Raw genomic sequence first — 20267 nt, forward strand, 5'->3', positions numbered from 1 at the left:
ATAGCCTTCCGGTGCCCTTTTGGGGACATTCGGCTATTTTAGACAAGAATGGCATTACCTTACTTATTTGCAATAAAATTAAATTTTTTTGTTCTTTTTGGGCTATTTTGCAAAAAGGAAGTTGGACCCGATGGGGGTTGCCTACGTATCTCACACCCTGTGAGAATCAAACTGGCGTAGTTCGGGCAAATAAAATAAAACCAACTATTTTTCAAAACAAAACCCTTTCTTTTATTTTTTTTCATTTTTCTCACAAAAAAAAAAAAAATTCGGCAGAGTTTCAGTACCATTTGGACATTGGTTTTTCCAAAACAGGTGATTTAAATCACTTAACCCTCACATTGCTATTCTCTTTTTTCCCAACTTTCTCCCATTATTCAAAAGCCAGTCAGCATGCAAATCCAAATCAAATATATGCCCAAGTAGCAAGTAAGATGAATGAAGAGAAGTCACATGAAGTGCACACTCCTCCATGATTTAGAAGTCTCAGAGAGAAAAAAGGTGTCGTAGCAGTTTATATACAGTTCACAGAATATCAAAGCGGTAAAAACAACACTTAGCACACAAAATCAGATAATTAATAAAGCCAACTATAACAATTCATCTAAGCTCGAATTCTGAACCCTGAACCAGAGATTCTGGATTCGATCCCCAGCAGAGTCGCCAGAGCTGTCACACCTCCTTTTTCCTACACCCCCGTAAATGGGTATATAAGGGAGTTTTTTTTCAATTTAAGTGACAATCGAAACGGGATTGTTTATTTTAAAAAAAAATCAGAGTCTCCACTTGGGATAATCTATGGTGTCCCAAGTCATCGGTTTCAAATCCCGAATAGAGGAAAAATTGACTTTGCATTATAGTCCGCGAATCAGAAATCTGGGTAAGGAATTCTGTTAACCCGGGAGAAGGTGTTAGGCATTCCCGGATTCCGTGGTTTTAGCACGGTCACTCAACTGTTATTATTGGCCTAATTATCTGATTTTTAAAATAATTTTAAACCTATGTGCGTTTTAACTTTATAACCGCTTTTATTCATTTTAAGGAAGATTTTAACGTCGTCTAAAATATGTCTTTGGACCGCGCCACATGAAACGCACCCGCAATCCGAAACTCATTTTGTTCAACATTATTAAGATTCAGATTTGGGTCACATGAAATGCACACTCGAGTTTAGAAAGGTAAATTATTAAAATAACACGCCTAAAGCAACTACGCGTTTACGACTTTGCGAGGGCCACGAAAATTCACTAAATGACACGCCTCGATTTCTAAGGATAACCATGATTAACTAAATGATGGTCGTGTATTTTTGTAAATTTTGTTCGGTATGACACACCTCGATTGATTCTCAGGGAAATTCCAAGCTAAATCCTTGAAGGCCATAAAGTATATAATTTGGCTAGTATGGCACACCTCAAATTAATCCTAAGGATTCAAATTACAGAAAATTAAGGGAAAAACTCATGACTTATCTAAATCCAACCTTGATTCAAATCTGAAACCATCGAATTGCAATCGCATAGTAAACTAGTCAACTCAATTCGATTAGACCTTAGGCCAGTAGTAATCCTCAGCAAAGACAATTATATCGAAACGAGAGAAAGCCAGCAGCCGACCAATCTGCAAAGGTCTTTTAGCTTAGGCCCAAATGCCCAAATTGAATGCAACAACAAAGTACCTCACGAGGTACGTAATAGACCCGAACTATTATCCAAATGGGCCAGCGTTTGGCCCCAGCTTCCGTGACCCAAACGATTCTCAACCAAATCAAATAATTCGAATCAAACTGTCAATAGCATGGAACAAGACCAAACTTACAGAATCATATTATGATTTTAAAACATCTAGCACAACTTAACTAAGTTAAAACTTCTAATTTCAATTTTTGCGACTTCAGGACAAACATGATACATGACCAATTAAGCAACCAAACTCAGTAACTATGGGACTTGAGGGACAGGCCCAAAACCCCCTTTGCAAATTGACCTCAGAACTCAAAGCTTAAGGAGCCTGAACCCTGTAAAGCAAAGTGACCCCTGTACATTCAAACCAAGATTGGCAAAACTCAGTATTATCCTGTGGCTAACACACCAAGAGATCTTGAATACTACTGAAAACACATGTTTAATTTCATAATGGTAAACAGTTCATACAAGGACTTCAACCTAAGCTAGATCTTATACACAACATAAAACTTCAAACTAATTACATCCTTCTCAATGCCAAACAGTAAATGAACTAGATTTATAATGTGCAAACATCAAACTCGTGTAACACTTATCATTACATAGTTACTACATAATGTTGAAATAATAGGAAAAGGAGAGAACACTAAATTGAACACAACTTGTATTCCATCAAGTTTTACTTGAATTACACAGTCAACATGGGACAGAGATATACCTGGAAAGCAAAAATAACAAAAAATGAGAAGATCTGCAACTGGCAATAATAGTCAGCCCAGATTCAACCACTCAGCTATGAAACAGTGAAATCCACTCAGAAAAACTCAATAGAACAGTAAACCAATCAACAAACTTAAACCAGCTCTTTCAATACCCAAGTTTAATCCATTTCAACCTCAAAGAGAATCAGAAATTGTTTTAGTAATGGAAAAACTTCAAAATTCAATGGAACATTATTTTTCTCAAATCTTTCCGTTTGTGATTTTTCAGATTTTTATCTCCTAAAAATCTGACTTGAATAGCAAGTCTTGGGGCCTTTATAGGCAAGACATTAGGGCAGCCTCAAAGAATTTAAATTTTGCAATTAAACCCTTTTCACATTTTCATTTTTGCTCAGAAAACCTTAGTCAATTTTTTGGTTTTGCTTAACTCCCCTTAGTTCAAATGTCTGAATTTCAGAGCAGTCCCTCTCCCTAGCTTCTTAGAAGTTTCTGAATTCTGTTACTCAAGATTCCCTTCTCCAATTTCCTAAATTACCCTTTTTTAGCTACTATTATTTACCCTCCCAACCCAATCCAACTATGGGTCAGGCCAAACCGAACAACCAGAACTCTAAGGCTGTTATTAGGACGGGTCACAATAACTCGAGGGCCCAAGAAATTTACCCAGCCCATGAATATTCTGAGATCCAAAACTCTAACCCAAACACATTATCATTTAAATGATGGCCCCAAAAGAGTCCAATCAATTTTAATACTAACAAACCGAATTAGTTCTATCCTTTTAACAAAATTAATTAAAGTTAACTCATGGCTATTGCTTGTACAAATTCAAACAGAAACAAAAATAAAAATGAAAAGAAAAGGCAGAATGAAGATGGAGGAGAAGCAGTAGAAAAAGAGTTAAATAATGAAACTGACGAGGAAGATGACGGAGAAAAGACGGAAAGAATACCTCTAAGGTCGCCCAGACAAAGCTTGATGAACTCTACGACTTCAATTTGATTCGAAACAAACATTAACCATATATTCTCAAAGAAAACAAACGGTCAATACCCGTTTCAAACCCTATCGTTCAAGGGAATTTGAAGGCTTGACAGATTCTTTTCTTCTTTGTTTTCAGATTTAAAACTGGACTGATTTGGTGAGGACTTGGGAAGAAATGGTGGTGGATTGGGGTTGAGGGAAGGGCGATGGTTGCATGGATGAAATTTGGGTGGTGTTCGAGCTCCATCGCTGGACGGAAATGGCGAAGGGATGAAAGGCGACGTTAGGGTTTGGCAAGGAGATGAGAGACAGAGGTGATGATCATAAGGGGGGGGGGTGTTTGTTCTGAGTTGATCTCCGAACTTAGGACATATTTAATTAATGCACAAGAAGCCACCCCCACCGTTGGATGAGCCAAGATTAAAGGCTCAGATCATTTTAAACCTACTAACTCGAAACGACGTCGTCTGGTTCGAGTAGGGGGATTGGGTCGGGTAAGGGCAGAACTGGGTCGGGTTTTGGGGACGGGTATTAGGAGATTTTAAATTTGGGCTGGGATGTCTTAATTAAAATAGGCCCAAACTAACTCTCCTCTTCTTTTTAACTTCTATTTCAAATCAATTTTCCAAAAATTCTTTTTCTTCTTTTTCCAAAAATTAGATTAAAACCTAAATTAATTCCTAGAACCTAATTAACAAAAACCAAAATTAAAAGATAACTACTCAAAAATTATAATTAAGATTAAAAGTGCAAATTAAACAATTTTTTTGTGATTTTCCCAATTTATAAAACAACTAACTACTAAATAATTCTTAAAAAATGCAAAGTTAAATCCTATATGCAAATGCAACCTAGATTTTTTGTATTTTTCATTAATAAAAATAAACACGCGCAAACAAATGCAAACAATTGACAGAAAATGCCCCAAAAATCCACAAATTTGCAAGTAATGGAAACATTATTTTGTTTTGAATTTGTGGGAGTAATTCATATAGGGCAAAAATCACGTGCTCACAAATATAACTTGGATTTCAACTTGAATTTACTGTATGAGGTATGTGTATTGTGTTCTTGCATGTTCTTAAGGTTATATTGATATTGATTAAGTTAAATGGATGGAGTAGACATGAACTAGTGAATAAAGTTACTAATTGAAGATAGTTGGAGTTGATGATTGTTTCCTTTGTTATAAATATATGGTATAAGGATGTAATCATTGATGAATGACGTGATTATCATGTTAATGATAATGTTAAGTTAGTGTAAGAAGTCTATAAGGGGTGATATAGGTTATACAGATTCCAATCGGAGCTTACCGCTTGTCGTGAAGTAGTTGTGACTTGTTGTTGTTATATGGTATCTTGTTATTGATATTTATATGTTGATGAATTTATCTAGTTGTTGTTGTTGGTATATGGTATTGGAGGAGGCCCTTGTTACAAGGGAGATGCTGCCCGAATTTACGTAAATGAGCTACTAGCTTAAGTTACAGACTTAGCCTTTGCTCAGCACTGATTTTGAAGCTCCTTATACTATGATAGATTGAGTTGACTTGTTTGAAGAGTTGCTTGGAAGGTATTAGGGACTCAACGAGTTTAAGGTATGTCAAGGCACTTCCTTCTTTCTTTTTGCATGATCTAAAGTGGAACGAACATAAACGATACGCTAATTCATAACAGATCTACTCCTAGGAACTAAGGTTGTCCATGTTGTTCTTTCCTTGTAAAGTTATTCTAAGCAAGTATGTATGATCCTTGAATCCTATCGAGGTTCACATTGAGGGTATGGATGTCCATAATGTTAATCGAAGGTGCAACAACCTTAAGTCACTCCGAAAGGTTTAGAACGTGATTCCATGAGTCTAGCATGCATTATTTATAGTATCTATTTTACTCTACCAAGAGGCGATATAGTCGGCCAGGTATGGCACCTATTGTGCAACCACTAATCAGTTGGCTTTATCGAGCTCCACGTGGCCGGGTACGATTCTACCGAGCCTTATGATGGTCGGGTACGTTTTTACCGAGTCCTCTTTGAGGCCAGGTACGATATGATGATAATGACCACAGAGGCGTATATTTTTAAAAGTTTATGTATATATATGTATCATGCAGTTCATGTCAGTAGCCCCCAGAGGCACTCAGATGTTACCAGTTGTATGTCCTATATCTCTCATTTACATTACTATTCCTGTTTATGCTTTCCTGCCTTACATACTCAGTACTTTATTCATACTGACGTCCCTTTTGCCTTGGGACGCTGTGTTTCATGCCCGCAGGTCCCGATAGACAGGTTGACATTCCTCCTAGTAGGCTATCAGCTCAGGGAAAGGTGTTGGTGCACTCCATTTGCTCCGGTGTTGCCTATTTGGTCAGTATGATTTGGACATATATTGATTAGTATGGCGGGGCACTGTCCCGGCCTTATGACGTTTATGTACTCTTAGAGTCTTGTAGACATATGTTATGTATATGAAATATTGTATGGCCTTATCGGCCTATGTTCAGTGTACGAGTGATCGTTTTGGTCTTATAGGACAGTATGTCATATGTATAAATTTATTCCCTCATGCTTTACTCCGGTTCATTTACCTATGATAGAATGATATGAAAGATACGTTACGTTGGTACTCGATTGAGTAAGGTACCAGGTGCCTGTTGCGACCCTCCGATTTGGGTCGTGACACTCGCTCTATCAAAATTCGAGTCCAAAGGTAGATTCCGACTATCTATAATCCCACGAGTTCATATATGTGATTAGTTTCAAAATACGAGTCCAAATCGACTCTCAAAACTCAATTTCTTATTTTTCAAAAACTTGTCAAAGTTGCACAAATTTTTACTTTGATTCTCATGATTTTGTTGTTAAATCTAAGATATATTGATGAAATATAGTTGGTAATTAATTAGAATCACTTACCCAATGTTTATAGATGAAAATTCCCTATCCCAATCGCCTCCTACTGAGTCTACGGTTTTAAAATGTGAGAAATGAGATGAAATCCCGACTTTTCCAACCTTATGTTCAGTTGCAGATGTAGAAATTGCGACATGGGCTTGCAATTTCAGCACTGACATGCTTAGGGAATTTCTTGCAAATGCGAACCATGTTTGCCTCGCAATTAACAACGACAAATTTGTTGCAAATGCGAACCTAGTCCAACCCCTAGTCAACATCGCAAATGTGACTCAGGCATAGCAATTGCAAAACACATAGTTCCCTACTAAGGTCACAATTGCGACCCTGGTGTTCATATCAAAGTAAATTTCAAGAACCTCTAGAATTGCAACTAAGCGTCTGAATTTGATCAATTCAACTCCAAATGCTATCAAATTTTTCAAAAAAGTTCTAAATAGCATAAAGAACCTATTCCAGGTCCCAAAATCAAATTCCAAACTAGATAGCTAAAAGTCAACCTACTGTCAAAATTTTCAACTTCAAATTGCCAAATTTCGGCAAAATAATACAAATCAACCTATGGACTTCTGAATTCAATTCCGGACACATGCCCAAGTCTAAAATTAAGATACGAAGCTATCAGATCCATCAAAATACTGTTCCGGGGTTTATTTTCATAAAAGTCAATATTTGTTCAATATTTCTAACTTAAGCTTCTAAGTCAAGAACCAAAGGGTCCAAAACAACCCGAAATATACTCGGAACGAAACTAATCAACCACGTAAGTCATAAAATCATAAACACATGTGTGAATCATCAAAAGGGAAACAGGGCGAAATTACACAAAATGACCGTTCGGGTCGTCACATTCTCCCCCTCTTAAAATAAATGTTCGTCCTTGAACGTGCTTAAGGAAATACCTGAAGTGATGAATAAATGAAGATAACGACACTTCATGGCGTGCTCGGTCTCCCAGGTCGCCTCCTCGATCGGATAACCCCTCTGTTGAACCTTCACTGAAGCAATGTTCTTTGATTTCAACTTTCGGACCTATCTGTCCAAGATAGCCAGCGACTCCTCAATATATCAAATCCTTGTCCAATTAGACTGAGCTGAAGTCTAAAACATGAGACGAATCACCATAATACTTTCGGAGCATAAAAACATGGAATACCATATATACCACAGATAAGCTAGGTAGCAATGCAAGCTTGTAGGCACCAATCCTCTCAAGGATCTCCAATGGTTCGATATACCTAGGGCTTAACTTTCCCTTATTCCTGAACCTCATCACACCCTTCATGGGTGAAACCCGGAGTAAAACCTACTCTCTAACCATAAATGATATATCACGAACCTTCTAATTAGCATAACTCTTCTTTCTAGACTGGGATGTATGAAGCCTATCTGGAATCAACTTGACCTTCTCTAAGGCATCCCAAACCAAATTTGTGCCTAATAACTAAGCCTTTCCTAGCTCAAATCAACCAACTGGAGAAAGACACTGTCTCCCATATAGGGCCTTACAATGAGCCATCTAAATACTCGATTGGTAGTTCTTGTTGTAGGCAAACTCCTCAAGTGGCAAGAACTGATCCTAAGAACCCCTAAAATCCATAACACATGCGTGAAGTATATCCTCTAATATCTGAATGGTGCGTTCGGACTGTCCATCCATCTGGGGTGAAATATTGTACTCAACTCAACTTGTGTGCCTAACTCATGCTGCACAGCTCTCTATAAACATGATGTAAACTGCGTGCCCTTGTTAGAGATAATGGATACTAGCATACCATAAAGTCAGATAATCTCGCGGATATAGATCTGAGTCAGCTACTCTGAAGAATAGGTAGGCACTACTAGAATTAATGAGCCGACTTAGTCAACATGTCAATAATCACATATACCGCATCAAGTTTTTCTGAATCTCTAGGAGCCTAACAACGAAGTCCATAGTAACACACCCCCATTTCTACTCAGGAATCTCAAGTCTCTGAAGAAAACTGCCTAACCGCTGATGCTCATACTTTACTTGCTGACAATTTAGGCATCGAGCTACATACTCCACAATGTCTTTCTTCATTTCTCCTCCACCAATAGTGCTACCTCAAATTTTGATACATCTTAGCGGCACCCAAATAAACGAAGTACCACGAGCTGTGGACCTCCTGAAGGATCAACTCATGTAGCCCATCTACATTGGGAATACATAACCAGCCATGCATCTTCAACACACCATCATCTCCAATAGAAACCTCTTTGGCATCGCTGTACTTTTCCGTGACCTTAAAAACAAGCAAATGAGGGTCTTCATACTGATGCTCTCTGATGCGGTCATATAAAGAAGATCGACAAACCACGCAAGCAAGAACTCGATTGGGCTCCAAAACATCCAATTAACAAACTGGTTGGCCAAAGCCTAAATATCTAGGGCTACTGGCCTCTCTACTGCCGGTAGATATGCCAAACTGCCCAAGCTCTCCCCCTTTCTTTTCAAGGCATCAGCCACCACATTGGCCTTTCCGGGATGATATAGAATAGTGATATCATAGTCTTTAAGCAACTCTAACCACCTCCGCTACCGCAAGTTAAGATCTTTCTATTTGAACAAATATTTAAGGCTCCGGTGGTCGATATAGACTTCACATAGGTCACTGTACAAATAGTGCCACCAAATCTTCAAGGAATGAATGATAACTGCCAATTCCAAGTCGTGGAACGAATAATTCTTCTCATAAACCTTAAACAGCTGAGACGCGTTGGAAATCATCCTACTATATTGCATCAACACCGCGACAAGTCCAACATGTGACGCATCTCAATACACAGTGTAAGACTCTGAACCCATAGGTAATATTAGCATTGGGGCTGTAGTTAAAGCAGTTTTGAGCTTTTGAAAACTCACATCACAATACTCGAACTGTCTAAAAGGGGCACCCTTCTGGGCCAATCTGGTCATAGGTACATCAATTGATGAGAAACCCTCCATGAAACAACAATAATACTTGGCCAAACCAAGGAAACTCTGAATCTTAGTAGCTGAAGACGGTCTATGGCAATTCTAAACTACTTTAATCTTCTTCGGATGTACCTTGATCCTATCACTCGACACCGCATGACCCAAAAACTCCACCTACTCAAGCCAGAATTCACACTTTGAGAATTTTGCATACAACTTCTTCTCTCTCAAGGTATGGAGCACGATCCTCAAATGCTGCTTATGATTTTCCCGACTACAGAAGTACATCAAGATGTCGTCAATAAACACAATGACGAATAAATCAAGATATGGCTGGAATACATTATTCATTTGGTACTTAAATGCTGCTGGGGCGATGGTCAGCCAAAATGACAACACAAGGAACTCGTAGTGAACATACCAAGTCCTAATGGTAGTATTCGAAATATCTGAATCCCGAATCTTTAGCTGATGATACTTTGACTGCAAATCCATCTTTGAGAACACTCTAGCACCCTGTAGATGATCAAATAAGTCATCAATACGCGGCAATGGATACTTGTTCTTCACGACAACCTAGTTCAATTGCCAATAATCAATATACATGTACATAGAACCACTCTTCTTCTTCACAAACAAGACCGGAGCACCCCAACACAATACACTAGGCCGAATGAAACCCCTATCAAGCAACTCTTGCAACTACTTCTTTAACTCCTTCAACTCTGCTAGGGCCATACGATATGGTGGGATAAAAATGGACTGAGTGCCCTGCAACAAGTCAATACCAAAATTGGTATCCCTATCGGGCGGCATGCTTGGAAGATCTGTTGGAAATACATCTGGAAAGTCTCTCACTACTGGAACTGACTCAACGGTAGGAGTATTAGCACCTACATCTCTCACAAAGGCTATATATACATCACACCCATCTCAACCATCCGCTAAGCTTTTAGCAATGATACCACCCTACTAGGAACATAATCCAAAGTACCCATCCACTCTAATCATGGTAAACCTAAAACCTAGCTTAGCCAATGCATAGTCTTGGCGTGAGAATCCAGATTATCATGATAGGGCAATAACCAGTCCATGTTCAAGATCACATCAAAGTTTACTATACTGAGCAATAATAAATCAACTCTAGTCTCAAACCACAAACAAAAACTAAACATGACCGATACACACGGTCCAGAATAATAGAATCTCCCACAGGCGTGGACACACAAATAGGAGAACTCAAGGAATCACGAGACATATTCAAAAATAGAACAAAGTAAGATGACATATATGAATAAGTAGATCCAGGATCAAATATGACTGAATCATATCGATGACAAATTGGAACCATACCTGTGATGACTGCGTCTGAAGCATTTGCCTCTGTCCTACCCGAAAAAGTATAGAATGTGGCATGGCCTCCCCTTCTAGGGAGACCTCTACCTGCCTGCCCCTAGCCCTAGCTGGTTGTATGGGTGGAACGGAAACTAGGGCAGTAACCATGGCTTGAGAAGTTTGTGGACCTGACTGAATCTATGGAGCCTGAGTAATCTATGGAGGTTCACCCCTCCTGAGTCAGGGGAAGTCTCTAACCATATGACGGGTATCACCACACTCAAAGCAAGCTCTCAATAGGTGTGCTTGTTGGGACTGGCTCTGGCCTGGTCGGCTGGACAGACCACTAAAGGCACCCCATGCAAGAGGTGCACTAGAAAGTGGCTCAGTAGAGTGTGCAACCTGAGACCTCAGAATAATCGGAGCACCACTAGAAGCTAGAATTTCTAAGTGAACTGGATGACTCATATAATCTCTACCATGATGGGCTGTAGTTATAGCTTTAGCGTGGCCACCACTAAATCCTCGAGTACCTAGAGGCCTTTTGGCCTCCCTATCCTCTCTCTCACGGCCCCGCATACCCTCCAACCTCTGTGCGATCGCTACCACCTGCTGATATGGGGTATCTATCTCTAACTCTCGAGCCATGCTAAACCTAATACCATAGTTGATCCCTCAATGAATTAGCAAACTTGCTCCCTAACTGTAGAAACCAAAGTAGGTGCATGTCTAGAAAAATCATTGTATCTGACCGTATACTCTAACACTAACATAGTACCCTGGTGTAGCTACTTAAACTCCATGTGCCATGTATCCTGAATGGTCTGGGAACAAACTCACTCAACAACACCTCTAAAAATCGAGTCCATGTATTTGAAGTTGCATCGGCTAGGCTACCCTCCTCGTAAACCTACCACCGCTGATATGCTGCTCCTGATAGCTGGAATGTAGTAAAAGCAACTCCACTCATCTCCACAATACCCATTGTGCGGAGAATATAATGGCACTTCTCTAGAAAATCCTGAACATCCTTTGAAGTTAAGCCACTGAAAGTAGCAGGATGATACTTCTTGAACCTCTCAAGTCTAAGATGCTCCTCCTCAGATGCCACTACACTAACCTAGAGCTGAACCGGTATAACGAGTTGTGCTAGCATAACCTCTAGGACCTAATCAACATGAACCCACTTCTCTGGAGTACGGGCCACGGGGGTCGGAAATCCTCTCCTAGTCCAAGATGTGGCTGGTGTAAATAGAATCAACCCCGGCTGAGCTAGAGTACCGAACATGCTCAAGAAATGTGCGAGGGTCTCCTAAAGTGCAGGGGTGGAAACAAGCACCTCGGTGTCTGTCCTCCAACTGGAGCTACTGATGGCTCCTCTATCGTAGCTCTATCAGGTGCTCTAGCTGCACCACGTGCCCCTCCTCGACCTCTACTCCGGCCCCAGCTCTCACGGCTCTAGAAGGGGGTGCATGTGTCTGATCATCGGATCCAGCAATGCCTGTCCTCACCATTTGTGAGAGAATACAAAGTAAAAGATTTAGATTATGAAATAAACCAATTCGCATGATAAGGAATCAAAGAAGTCGAGTTATTCTAATAGTTTCGTTGCCTTTCGAAGATTAGTACAGATGTCTCCGTACCGGTCTACAAGACTCTACTACCGCTTATGCCTCGTAACACCTATGAATCTAGAGCTCTGATACCAACTTGTTACGACCCCAATTTTTTCTACTTAGGATTTCGTGATGGCACCTTGTATCTAAGACTAAGTAAGCCTAACAAAGAGATATTATGACAGAAATAAAAGCTTGTCACGACCCACAACTTGGCTTGTCGTGATAACCTAACGTGGTACTAGGCAAGCCGACATTTTAAATATTTCCAACACTTTTAAATGAGAAATGAGGTAAAACAGTTTAAATAATTTAAGCTCTTATAAACTATATGGAAAATCAAAACTCAATACGGAAGTTCCCAAAACCAGGGTGTCACAGAGTACATGAGCATCTATACAACACAACTCTGAAAGTACTATCTATGAAAAACCGAAACTAAATATATAAAGCTGAAAGATAGGGAAGGAGAGTCAAAGTCTACAAACACTGGGCATCTACCTTGAAATCTCCGATCATCAAGCTGCGTAGATAATCAACACGCACCATGTCTAGAAACACTACTGAAAAATTGGTCTATGGTAACGGTTGAAAAACCGTTCCCACAGACTGTCAAACCGTTGCCATAGGGATATTGGAACGGTTTATAGCCCGTTACATCAGCCTGCGTGTCCATAGGTCTATTGGAATGGTTCTTGCAACGGTTTACATCGTCGTTACTATAGATACATCTATCGCAACGGTTTTTCCTTTGTCTGTTGGAATGATTTTTTTTCAATTGGAACGATTTAAAACTGTTACTATATGGTTTATACAACGGTTCTTAACTGTTACCATATTATTTAAAGTAACACTTATGTAAGCTATTGCTACGGTTATGTTGGATATAGCGACGGTTTCTTTGAGTTATCGTACGCTTATATTTGTTTTTGGAACGGTTTATAGATCATTCTCGAACAGTTTATAGGACCTATTGCAACGATTTACATTGTCTACTGGAATGCCATTTGTGTCCCATTGCAACGGTTATAGTAGGTTATTCTATCAGTTTAGTTAAAACTAAAATATAGCACCTGTTATAAATAAATATTTATATTTATATAATAAATTATAATAACACTAAAATTTAAATAAATCAGAAAATTAAACTATTAATAATATAAAATTATCCATCAAGCAAATAATATCCAAAAAGCAAATGTTCTACCCCTGAGTGTATCAGTTTAGTATATTTCAAGAGAGTAAATAAGTTTAAAAAATGTTGGTAACAAAAGATTCCAAGAACATTCATCTGTAACAATTCAAGATTTATCTCAAGTAAGATCTAGTTCTTCATTGTCTTTATCATTCATTTCTTGATCTACTCTACCTATAAAAGAGGTTAAATAAAGTTATTACCCTTCAAAAGAATCCGATCTAAGAATACTCATAGCACAAATTGCCATAAAAAAAGAAAAGAACATGAAAACTCCAGAACTAACAATAGTAGTTGCAAAGCAAAAAGAAACTACGAAAGAAGTTCAAGTCTTCCAAGTTGGCCATAAGATGCCAAGCCATGACCATAGTACCTTCTGTTATATTTTATTTTGTTTCCTTATAGCCTATAAAGAATGATGTTAATATATGCTTTAAAGTATATGCTACATTTATATTATATCAATATAATCAGGAGAACAACTGAACAACTATCTCTGTGCTAAAATTAGTTAGATTTGGCTTGTCCATGTTAGTGCAGATAGGTATAACATATGTTCTTTACCTATATATCTCAGCATCTTTATCATTTTCAAAAACCATTTATAAATTAATTTTAGAGTACAAACTTTTATTCATTTGGTCTATAATTAGTTAAGTTCCTTTTATTGGTCAAGGAAAATAGGTTGGAGCATTTAACACTACAACTTTTTCTCTCTCTTTTACTCTACAGATACACTGGTGTAATCATTTCAAAATATAGCATGGAGTGAGAGGGCTTCTACTCTCATTTGCAATCAAAGAAACAGGGTATCCACAACCTTGGTACCATATCTTAGAATCTGTAGCACTGGAAAACAGAGCACAACTATTTGTGTATCTGGTTAGTTAGTCAAATTTCAAAATTATTTATCACCTAGAACTTGTAACACCTCAGATAGTTACCCAACTTATATGAGATCTCCAGAAGGGAGTCAATTAACTACTTATTCATTTAGTATTCACTTGGTCCCATATGGAAATGCACAAAATAGTACCAAAGGGAGTAAGGGGAGGAAGAAACCAGGAGCACTCGAACATAAAGACATATCATATGCTACTCATAAAGAATGAACATTTTTATTTAAAATAAGTCCCTTGATATGCACAAAATCAATCAGTAGTTGTTCACTGCTGCACATTAGCAGGAAAAAGTGACTGGCAGTGACAGCCACAAAACCTTCCATTTTCACGAAGAAGGAAAAGATCTAGAAAAACTTTTGATATTTAACCATCGGATTTGGCTCACATATATTTGTGGCAGCCACCACGTTCATGCATTATGATATTTGGACAGTATATAGCATAAAAATGACCAAAAATTTAAAGAAGACAGTATATAGCATAAAATCAACCAACACAGAAACAGAAGCTGTTATAAAAGAAGTTGGATACCAATAATACCGAAATAAGCACATCTATAGGAAGAAAAAAGGATATTACCATATCCACTCTGCCTTGAACAAAAGAAAAATTCCAACCAAGGAAAGAGGATAAGAAGAAGAAATAGAAGAAGATGTATAACATTTGATACGTACTAACCTTGATTGTTACTACCAGCAGATGGTTGACTGTTTACTTGAACAACAACTTGTTGTGCAGAGAAAGCTTCTACAGATGAACGTTCACTGAACCTTAACATGTCAGGATCAAGTCGCAAATCTGGGTTCTGATGCTGAAGTCGTGCGATGATGTTCATTGTAATATTTTTTTCCATAACATCCTTTTGTTCATTCAACTTTTCATGCATTCTTTGTTGCATCCTCTCTTTCGACAAACGCTAAAAGCAGTTAAGATAATAGAGGATGAAGAAGCAGGAACATGTGAGCATATGATTTTGAATATAGGCATATCTTGCAACCTAAGGCAGAAACAGTGGGAAAATCTGGAAGAATGACGGCCAAAAGAGCATCAACTCATAACATGGAAACTATCACAACCAATAAAAGATGGGATCAAGGTTGTTTTATTTGTTAACTTAGCAACTTTTAGAGTCAAATAAGTCTGCAAATATGAATGCCAAGAACAACTCCCTCCTCTCCATACAAACTTGACACCACTTCAGCTATTTTTAACAGCTTACCTTGAGATTTGCACAGAAAGAAAACAGAAGAAGAGTTACACTACACATCAACAAGAAGAGATTTATGTGCATCTAAGTGGAGAAAAAATCATCAAAACCTATCAGGATAAATAAATTATAGAATCAATAATGTAGCATGGTTGAATCATAAATTTGATATTCTACCTCAAAATGTAGAACGGCTAAACCAGAAGAGGAAGTTGGAGATCCCAAAAAAGAATATACTTAAAAAAATTTCATAATTTTGTTATTTAATCATCTGCTTCCATCCAGTCCCAATCAGTATCATCAAACCCATCCTCCTCTTTCGATGTTTCCACAATTGTATCATGTGAATTTTGTGCATAAGATGGAATATCTGTAACTAAGAGATGAAGTCCAAGGATTTAAGTAAGAGATAAAGTCTAGTAACACAAGAAATTTGACTACACATAGTGCATATCTGTAACATAATCAGGTCCACAAATCACTTATGAAGAGATGGTCCACAATACAACACTGAAGTTAGAGAAAAAACATAAAGCATAAATAGTCAAAGCAGTACTGTAATCTATTTTTCGTTTCTTTTTTTACTTATTTAATCTATAATCTGTTTAGATAAAAGAAGTTGAAGTTCTATAATTAACATGATTGCAAGAGGAGTATTCTAACCAACTGGTTATTCATTAGGATAAATCAAAACTTTTATCAGAGAGGCAAGATTGAAAAACAAAACCTGTCGTACAATAAGTGGCTCCTGTGAGAGACTTAATGGTGCTAGAATATACTTGCTTTTAGTCACAAACACTCGTGCGCTTCTTTACATTTTGTAATTTGCTTTAACATGAGCTTAGATTTGGTCCTTGTTAACAATATATCTCAGCCATTAAAAAATCTGGAGAGTAATTAGGCATCCAAAATCCTTTTACCACATAGGAATATCCATAAATTAGGTATTAATCCAGCAATTGTATTACTATTTAGAGATATAAAATTGAACAAACAAGAAGAAACCAACAAAAAAACAAAATAAAAAAGCAGTAAATCATTCAAATTTATTCGGATCCAAACCATTTAAATACATTTACTAATGAAAATGAAGAAATTTTTTAGTGCTTCTACTTAGAAAAGCAGACAGTAGTACTGACCTTTGACAAAAATTTGGCTTTTTCAATAATAACTTTAAGATGAGGAGCTAAAGTCTCTACCCTTATTGCACCAAATTTGTAGCTTCTCCAACCCCTACTATTACCAAAATTGCTTCACCTACTAATATTTATCAAAATACAAAGGGAATCAATGTATCTTACCATAAACTTGTAGAAAAAATTAAGAGTCACCATGAGTATAACCTTTGAAGTTACGGAAAAATTAAGAGTCTCCGATGGCAAAGTCCAAGCCAGATTCAGTTTCGGTACCAAAAAAGCTACGCCTAAAAAGGCTCCGAAAAAGCAAATCCCGGCCAGACCGTTATGGTACCCAGGAGCTAAGGCACCGGAATATCTGGATGGGAGTCTCGTCAGGTACTACTTGTTGAGTCCTCTATTTGCTGAGTCCTTACAATTTATTTATTGGAATTAAGAGACCGTCGATCTATTTGCCGAGTCCTTGCAATTTGGGTATCTTCAGATTTGCTTGGGGGAGTATTCTTTGATAGCTGAGAGAGTATTTTTGAGTGGAAAGAGTTGTTCTTGTTCGATGTGCTCTAGGAAATAGTTCATCTGAGTGGGCTTCATCTATTTTGCTATTAGAAATTTAAAAAAATAATCTAGGGTTTGGTTAAAGGAGGAAAAAACAAAAATAAAAATAAAATTTGGTAAAGTTAGAAGGGAAATTGAACCGTCTCCATAGACCCATTTTGCAAAGAACCGTATCCACATGTTGTCCTACTATTACGGTTACAACAACTGTAGCAATAGAACACCCTATGGCGACGATTATTTCACTTATGTAATGGTTTACTTGCAAAAATGTGCCGGTTGATTTGATATCCTATTGGAACGTTTATAACCGTTGCTATAGAGATCTTTAGTAACGGTTATATAACCGTTGTGGAAAATATCGTTGCTATAGGTCCAATTTCTAGTAGTGACACCTTGATCTTCTATCACGCCCAAACTCGGGGAGCGTGACCGGCGCTCAACCGAGTGAACCCGGTCAAGCAAGCCTGCTGAATACATTCTACCCAACTCACCCATGATTTAAATAGTATACATAACTTGAAAATTGACCAACAAGGAGATCATGTAGACAATACCAAATACATATCCATTAGTTACTTCATTTAATAAGTCTCCAAAATAGTAAGTTTCACAACCATAGTTTACAAATAGGAGCATGTGATACAATTATGAAATTTTTGGTTCAACTTTTACCACACCAATACACGACTCACACTATGTCTATGGAGCCTCTAAAGATACCAAAGAGTACAATGATAGTGTCGGCAACAAGGCTCCGGCTATACCTCAAAACATGATAATACATACGAAGCAAAAGATGCACAACCTCGGAATGATATGGGGCTCACCAAGTCAGCTGGGAAGAATGATTACCGCTATCACTGGTCAATGTCCTCCACTGTGGAACCACCTGCATCCATTAAAGATGCAGCACCCCCGACAAAAGGGACGTTAGTACATATCGAATAGTACTAGTATGAAAACTAAACACCTAATCAAGAACTTGAAAATACAACATGAATATAATGAATCAGGGTGACAATAAAATAGCATAGATGGCCATTGAAGCTAGCGCAAGTTTATCAAGAGATGCCAATAACATTTATAAATTTTCAGACGAGATCCTTTGAAACTATCTTTAAATAAAGCGGCCCCGCCGCCTCACCCCAATGTATGCGGGTGGAGGTGCATGCACAATACCCCAACTCTACTCAAGTGGACTTTTTACCTCGCCCCATTGTATGCGGGTAGAGGTTAACCACAATATCAAAACCTACACAAAGTGGCCTTACCGCCTTACCCCAATATATGTGGGTGGAGGTGTAACAACAATACCAATACGACACAAAGCGGCCACGTTGCCTCACCCCAATATGTATGCGGGTGGAGGTGTAACAAAATACCCAAAATTCCACACAAAGTGGCCCTGCCACCTTACCTCAATGTATATGCGGGTGGAGGTGTAATCCCAATCACAATTTCTACACAATTTGGCATCCTAACTTTCATAAGAAACACGACTTGGAGTTACAATATGTAGATACACAATCCATAATTTTGCACACATCCTCAATTAATAGTACAACATAATAAGAGCATTTGAAAGATGAATTGAACATGTATCCTTATCACCAAGCTTATTCGAAATAATTGGTTCCCATCTTGGAACTTACAAGAGTAATGTGGGGTTCAATTCTTAAGAAAGAGTTGAGCCAACATATCTCGATTGAGCTTTTGTTAGAGTTGCTATAATGTTCCACTACCCTTGGCAATGTCAATCTATAGAAACATGGTCAAATTGGACCATCATTAGGAAGGGGGTTGATAGCATTTAGCTCACTTGGGCATTTTATCAAACATTGAGTGTGCACATTTCTCTACAACCTTCATTGATGATATTTCCTTATCCAATACCCGCTATTTGCCCCACCAATTCATATTACAACAAGCCTTTAATAGCTTAGGACCTCCAACAACGTATTCATGTCTTACCATCCAACCCCAACCAACCAATTCATCAAACAAATCACTTTTCATTCTCTACAAATTCTAAAAATTCCAATTGGTGAAACTATGGCTTCCAATCACTATGAAATAAGTTCTAGATCTAAATTGCTACTCATATATTCATTATTAAGTCATGCATGCAAGTAAAAGGAGATGGAATTACCTTTGGGGGTGAATCTTGTAAAAGTTCTCACTTGAGCTTTTGGGAAGATTCCTTGAAAATCTAATAATTCCATGGTGAATTTGGTTAGTTATAGGGTGGAATTGATGGAATGAAATACCAACCTAGTAGGGATTACTCACCTTGAAGATGGAAGGTGTTGAGGGGTCTTGAAAGAGTGGAGAGGAGCTCCAAGAATTGGCCAAGAGGAGTGGGGAAAGTGAGCTACCGAAATGCTCTATATAAAGGCTTCATGCTTAGCTTGTGCATCCTCGTGCGTCGCGCGGACATGGACGAGTTCTCGTTCAAGTTCGCATGCTGGGGAAATACTTTGCTATTTTTTTTAACATTGTTGGGGGTCATGGCTGGTCCAAACCCGTGCAGCGCACGAGTTCATACGAGCTCCCCAGTAGCATCACTTCTATATTTCATGTTTCCAACATACTCTCCTTCGATACCTTGCCATAATGTATACCCCAATTTACTTCCAAATCTTCAAATAAGTATGAAATAATGATTACACAATGTTAACCTCATCCATAGATATCCAGGGTACACAAGCAAAAAGTGGAGATCTCGAGGTGCGATTTAAGGCTTTAAACACATAGCAAGACTTTCTTAATTCGGTCTGCCTTATTTTAATAATTTGATCATAATTTCTTGTAGAAATATCTAAATGACAAATGGTTTGATGCGTTTGAAACCAGACTCATAGGGATATGCTTTTGGGACAAAATTCATGGAAAATATCTTTTTGCTATGAGAGTAATTCCTACTTAAAGTAAGGTGTTGTGCAAATTGAGACATTCTTTCCACTTAATGTATCCAACTTGTTCAACACAAATTCTTCCCACTTACAAACCCAACATACTTATATAATTTCATTTCAAAATGATGTGGTTTTATCCCACAGTTCTCCTATAA

At 38.0% G+C, this 20267-nt stretch overlaps 1 protein-coding gene across 20 annotated transcripts; it reads right to left on the reverse strand.

Moving 5' to 3' along the window:
* Positions 1 to 1888: 1888 nt before the first annotated feature.
* On the reverse strand, positions 1889 to 17375 carry LOC107813264 (uncharacterized). 20 transcript variants are annotated; one of them, XR_012707507.1, is made up of 4 exons: positions 16847 to 17368; positions 16643 to 16760; positions 14975 to 15212; positions 13325 to 13568 (listed from the first exon to the last, which is right to left on the reverse strand). XR_012707507.1 is itself a non-coding variant. In XM_016638513.2 (3 exons), exons 1-3 carry the CDS (start codon positions 16835 to 16837, stop codon positions 2002 to 2004), a joined length of 306 nt encoding a protein of 101 aa, XP_016493999.1. In that variant the 5' UTR covers positions 16838 to 17371; the 3' UTR covers positions 1889 to 2001. The 20 variants fall into 20 exon arrangements, 4 of the variants coding, with proteins under 4 accessions (XP_016493999.1, XP_016493995.2, XP_016493996.1 ...); XR_012707506.1 differs by having other exon boundaries at positions 16643 to 16763; positions 16847 to 17365; XR_012707504.1 differs by having other exon boundaries at positions 14975 to 15873; positions 16847 to 17359.
* Positions 17376 to 20267: the final 2892 nt, after the last annotated feature.

Source organism: Nicotiana tabacum, chromosome 3 (assembly GCF_000715075.1).
Source record: "Nicotiana tabacum cultivar K326 chromosome 3, ASM71507v2, whole genome shotgun sequence".
Lineage (NCBI taxonomy): Eukaryota > Viridiplantae > Streptophyta > Magnoliopsida > Solanales > Solanaceae > Nicotiana > Nicotiana tabacum.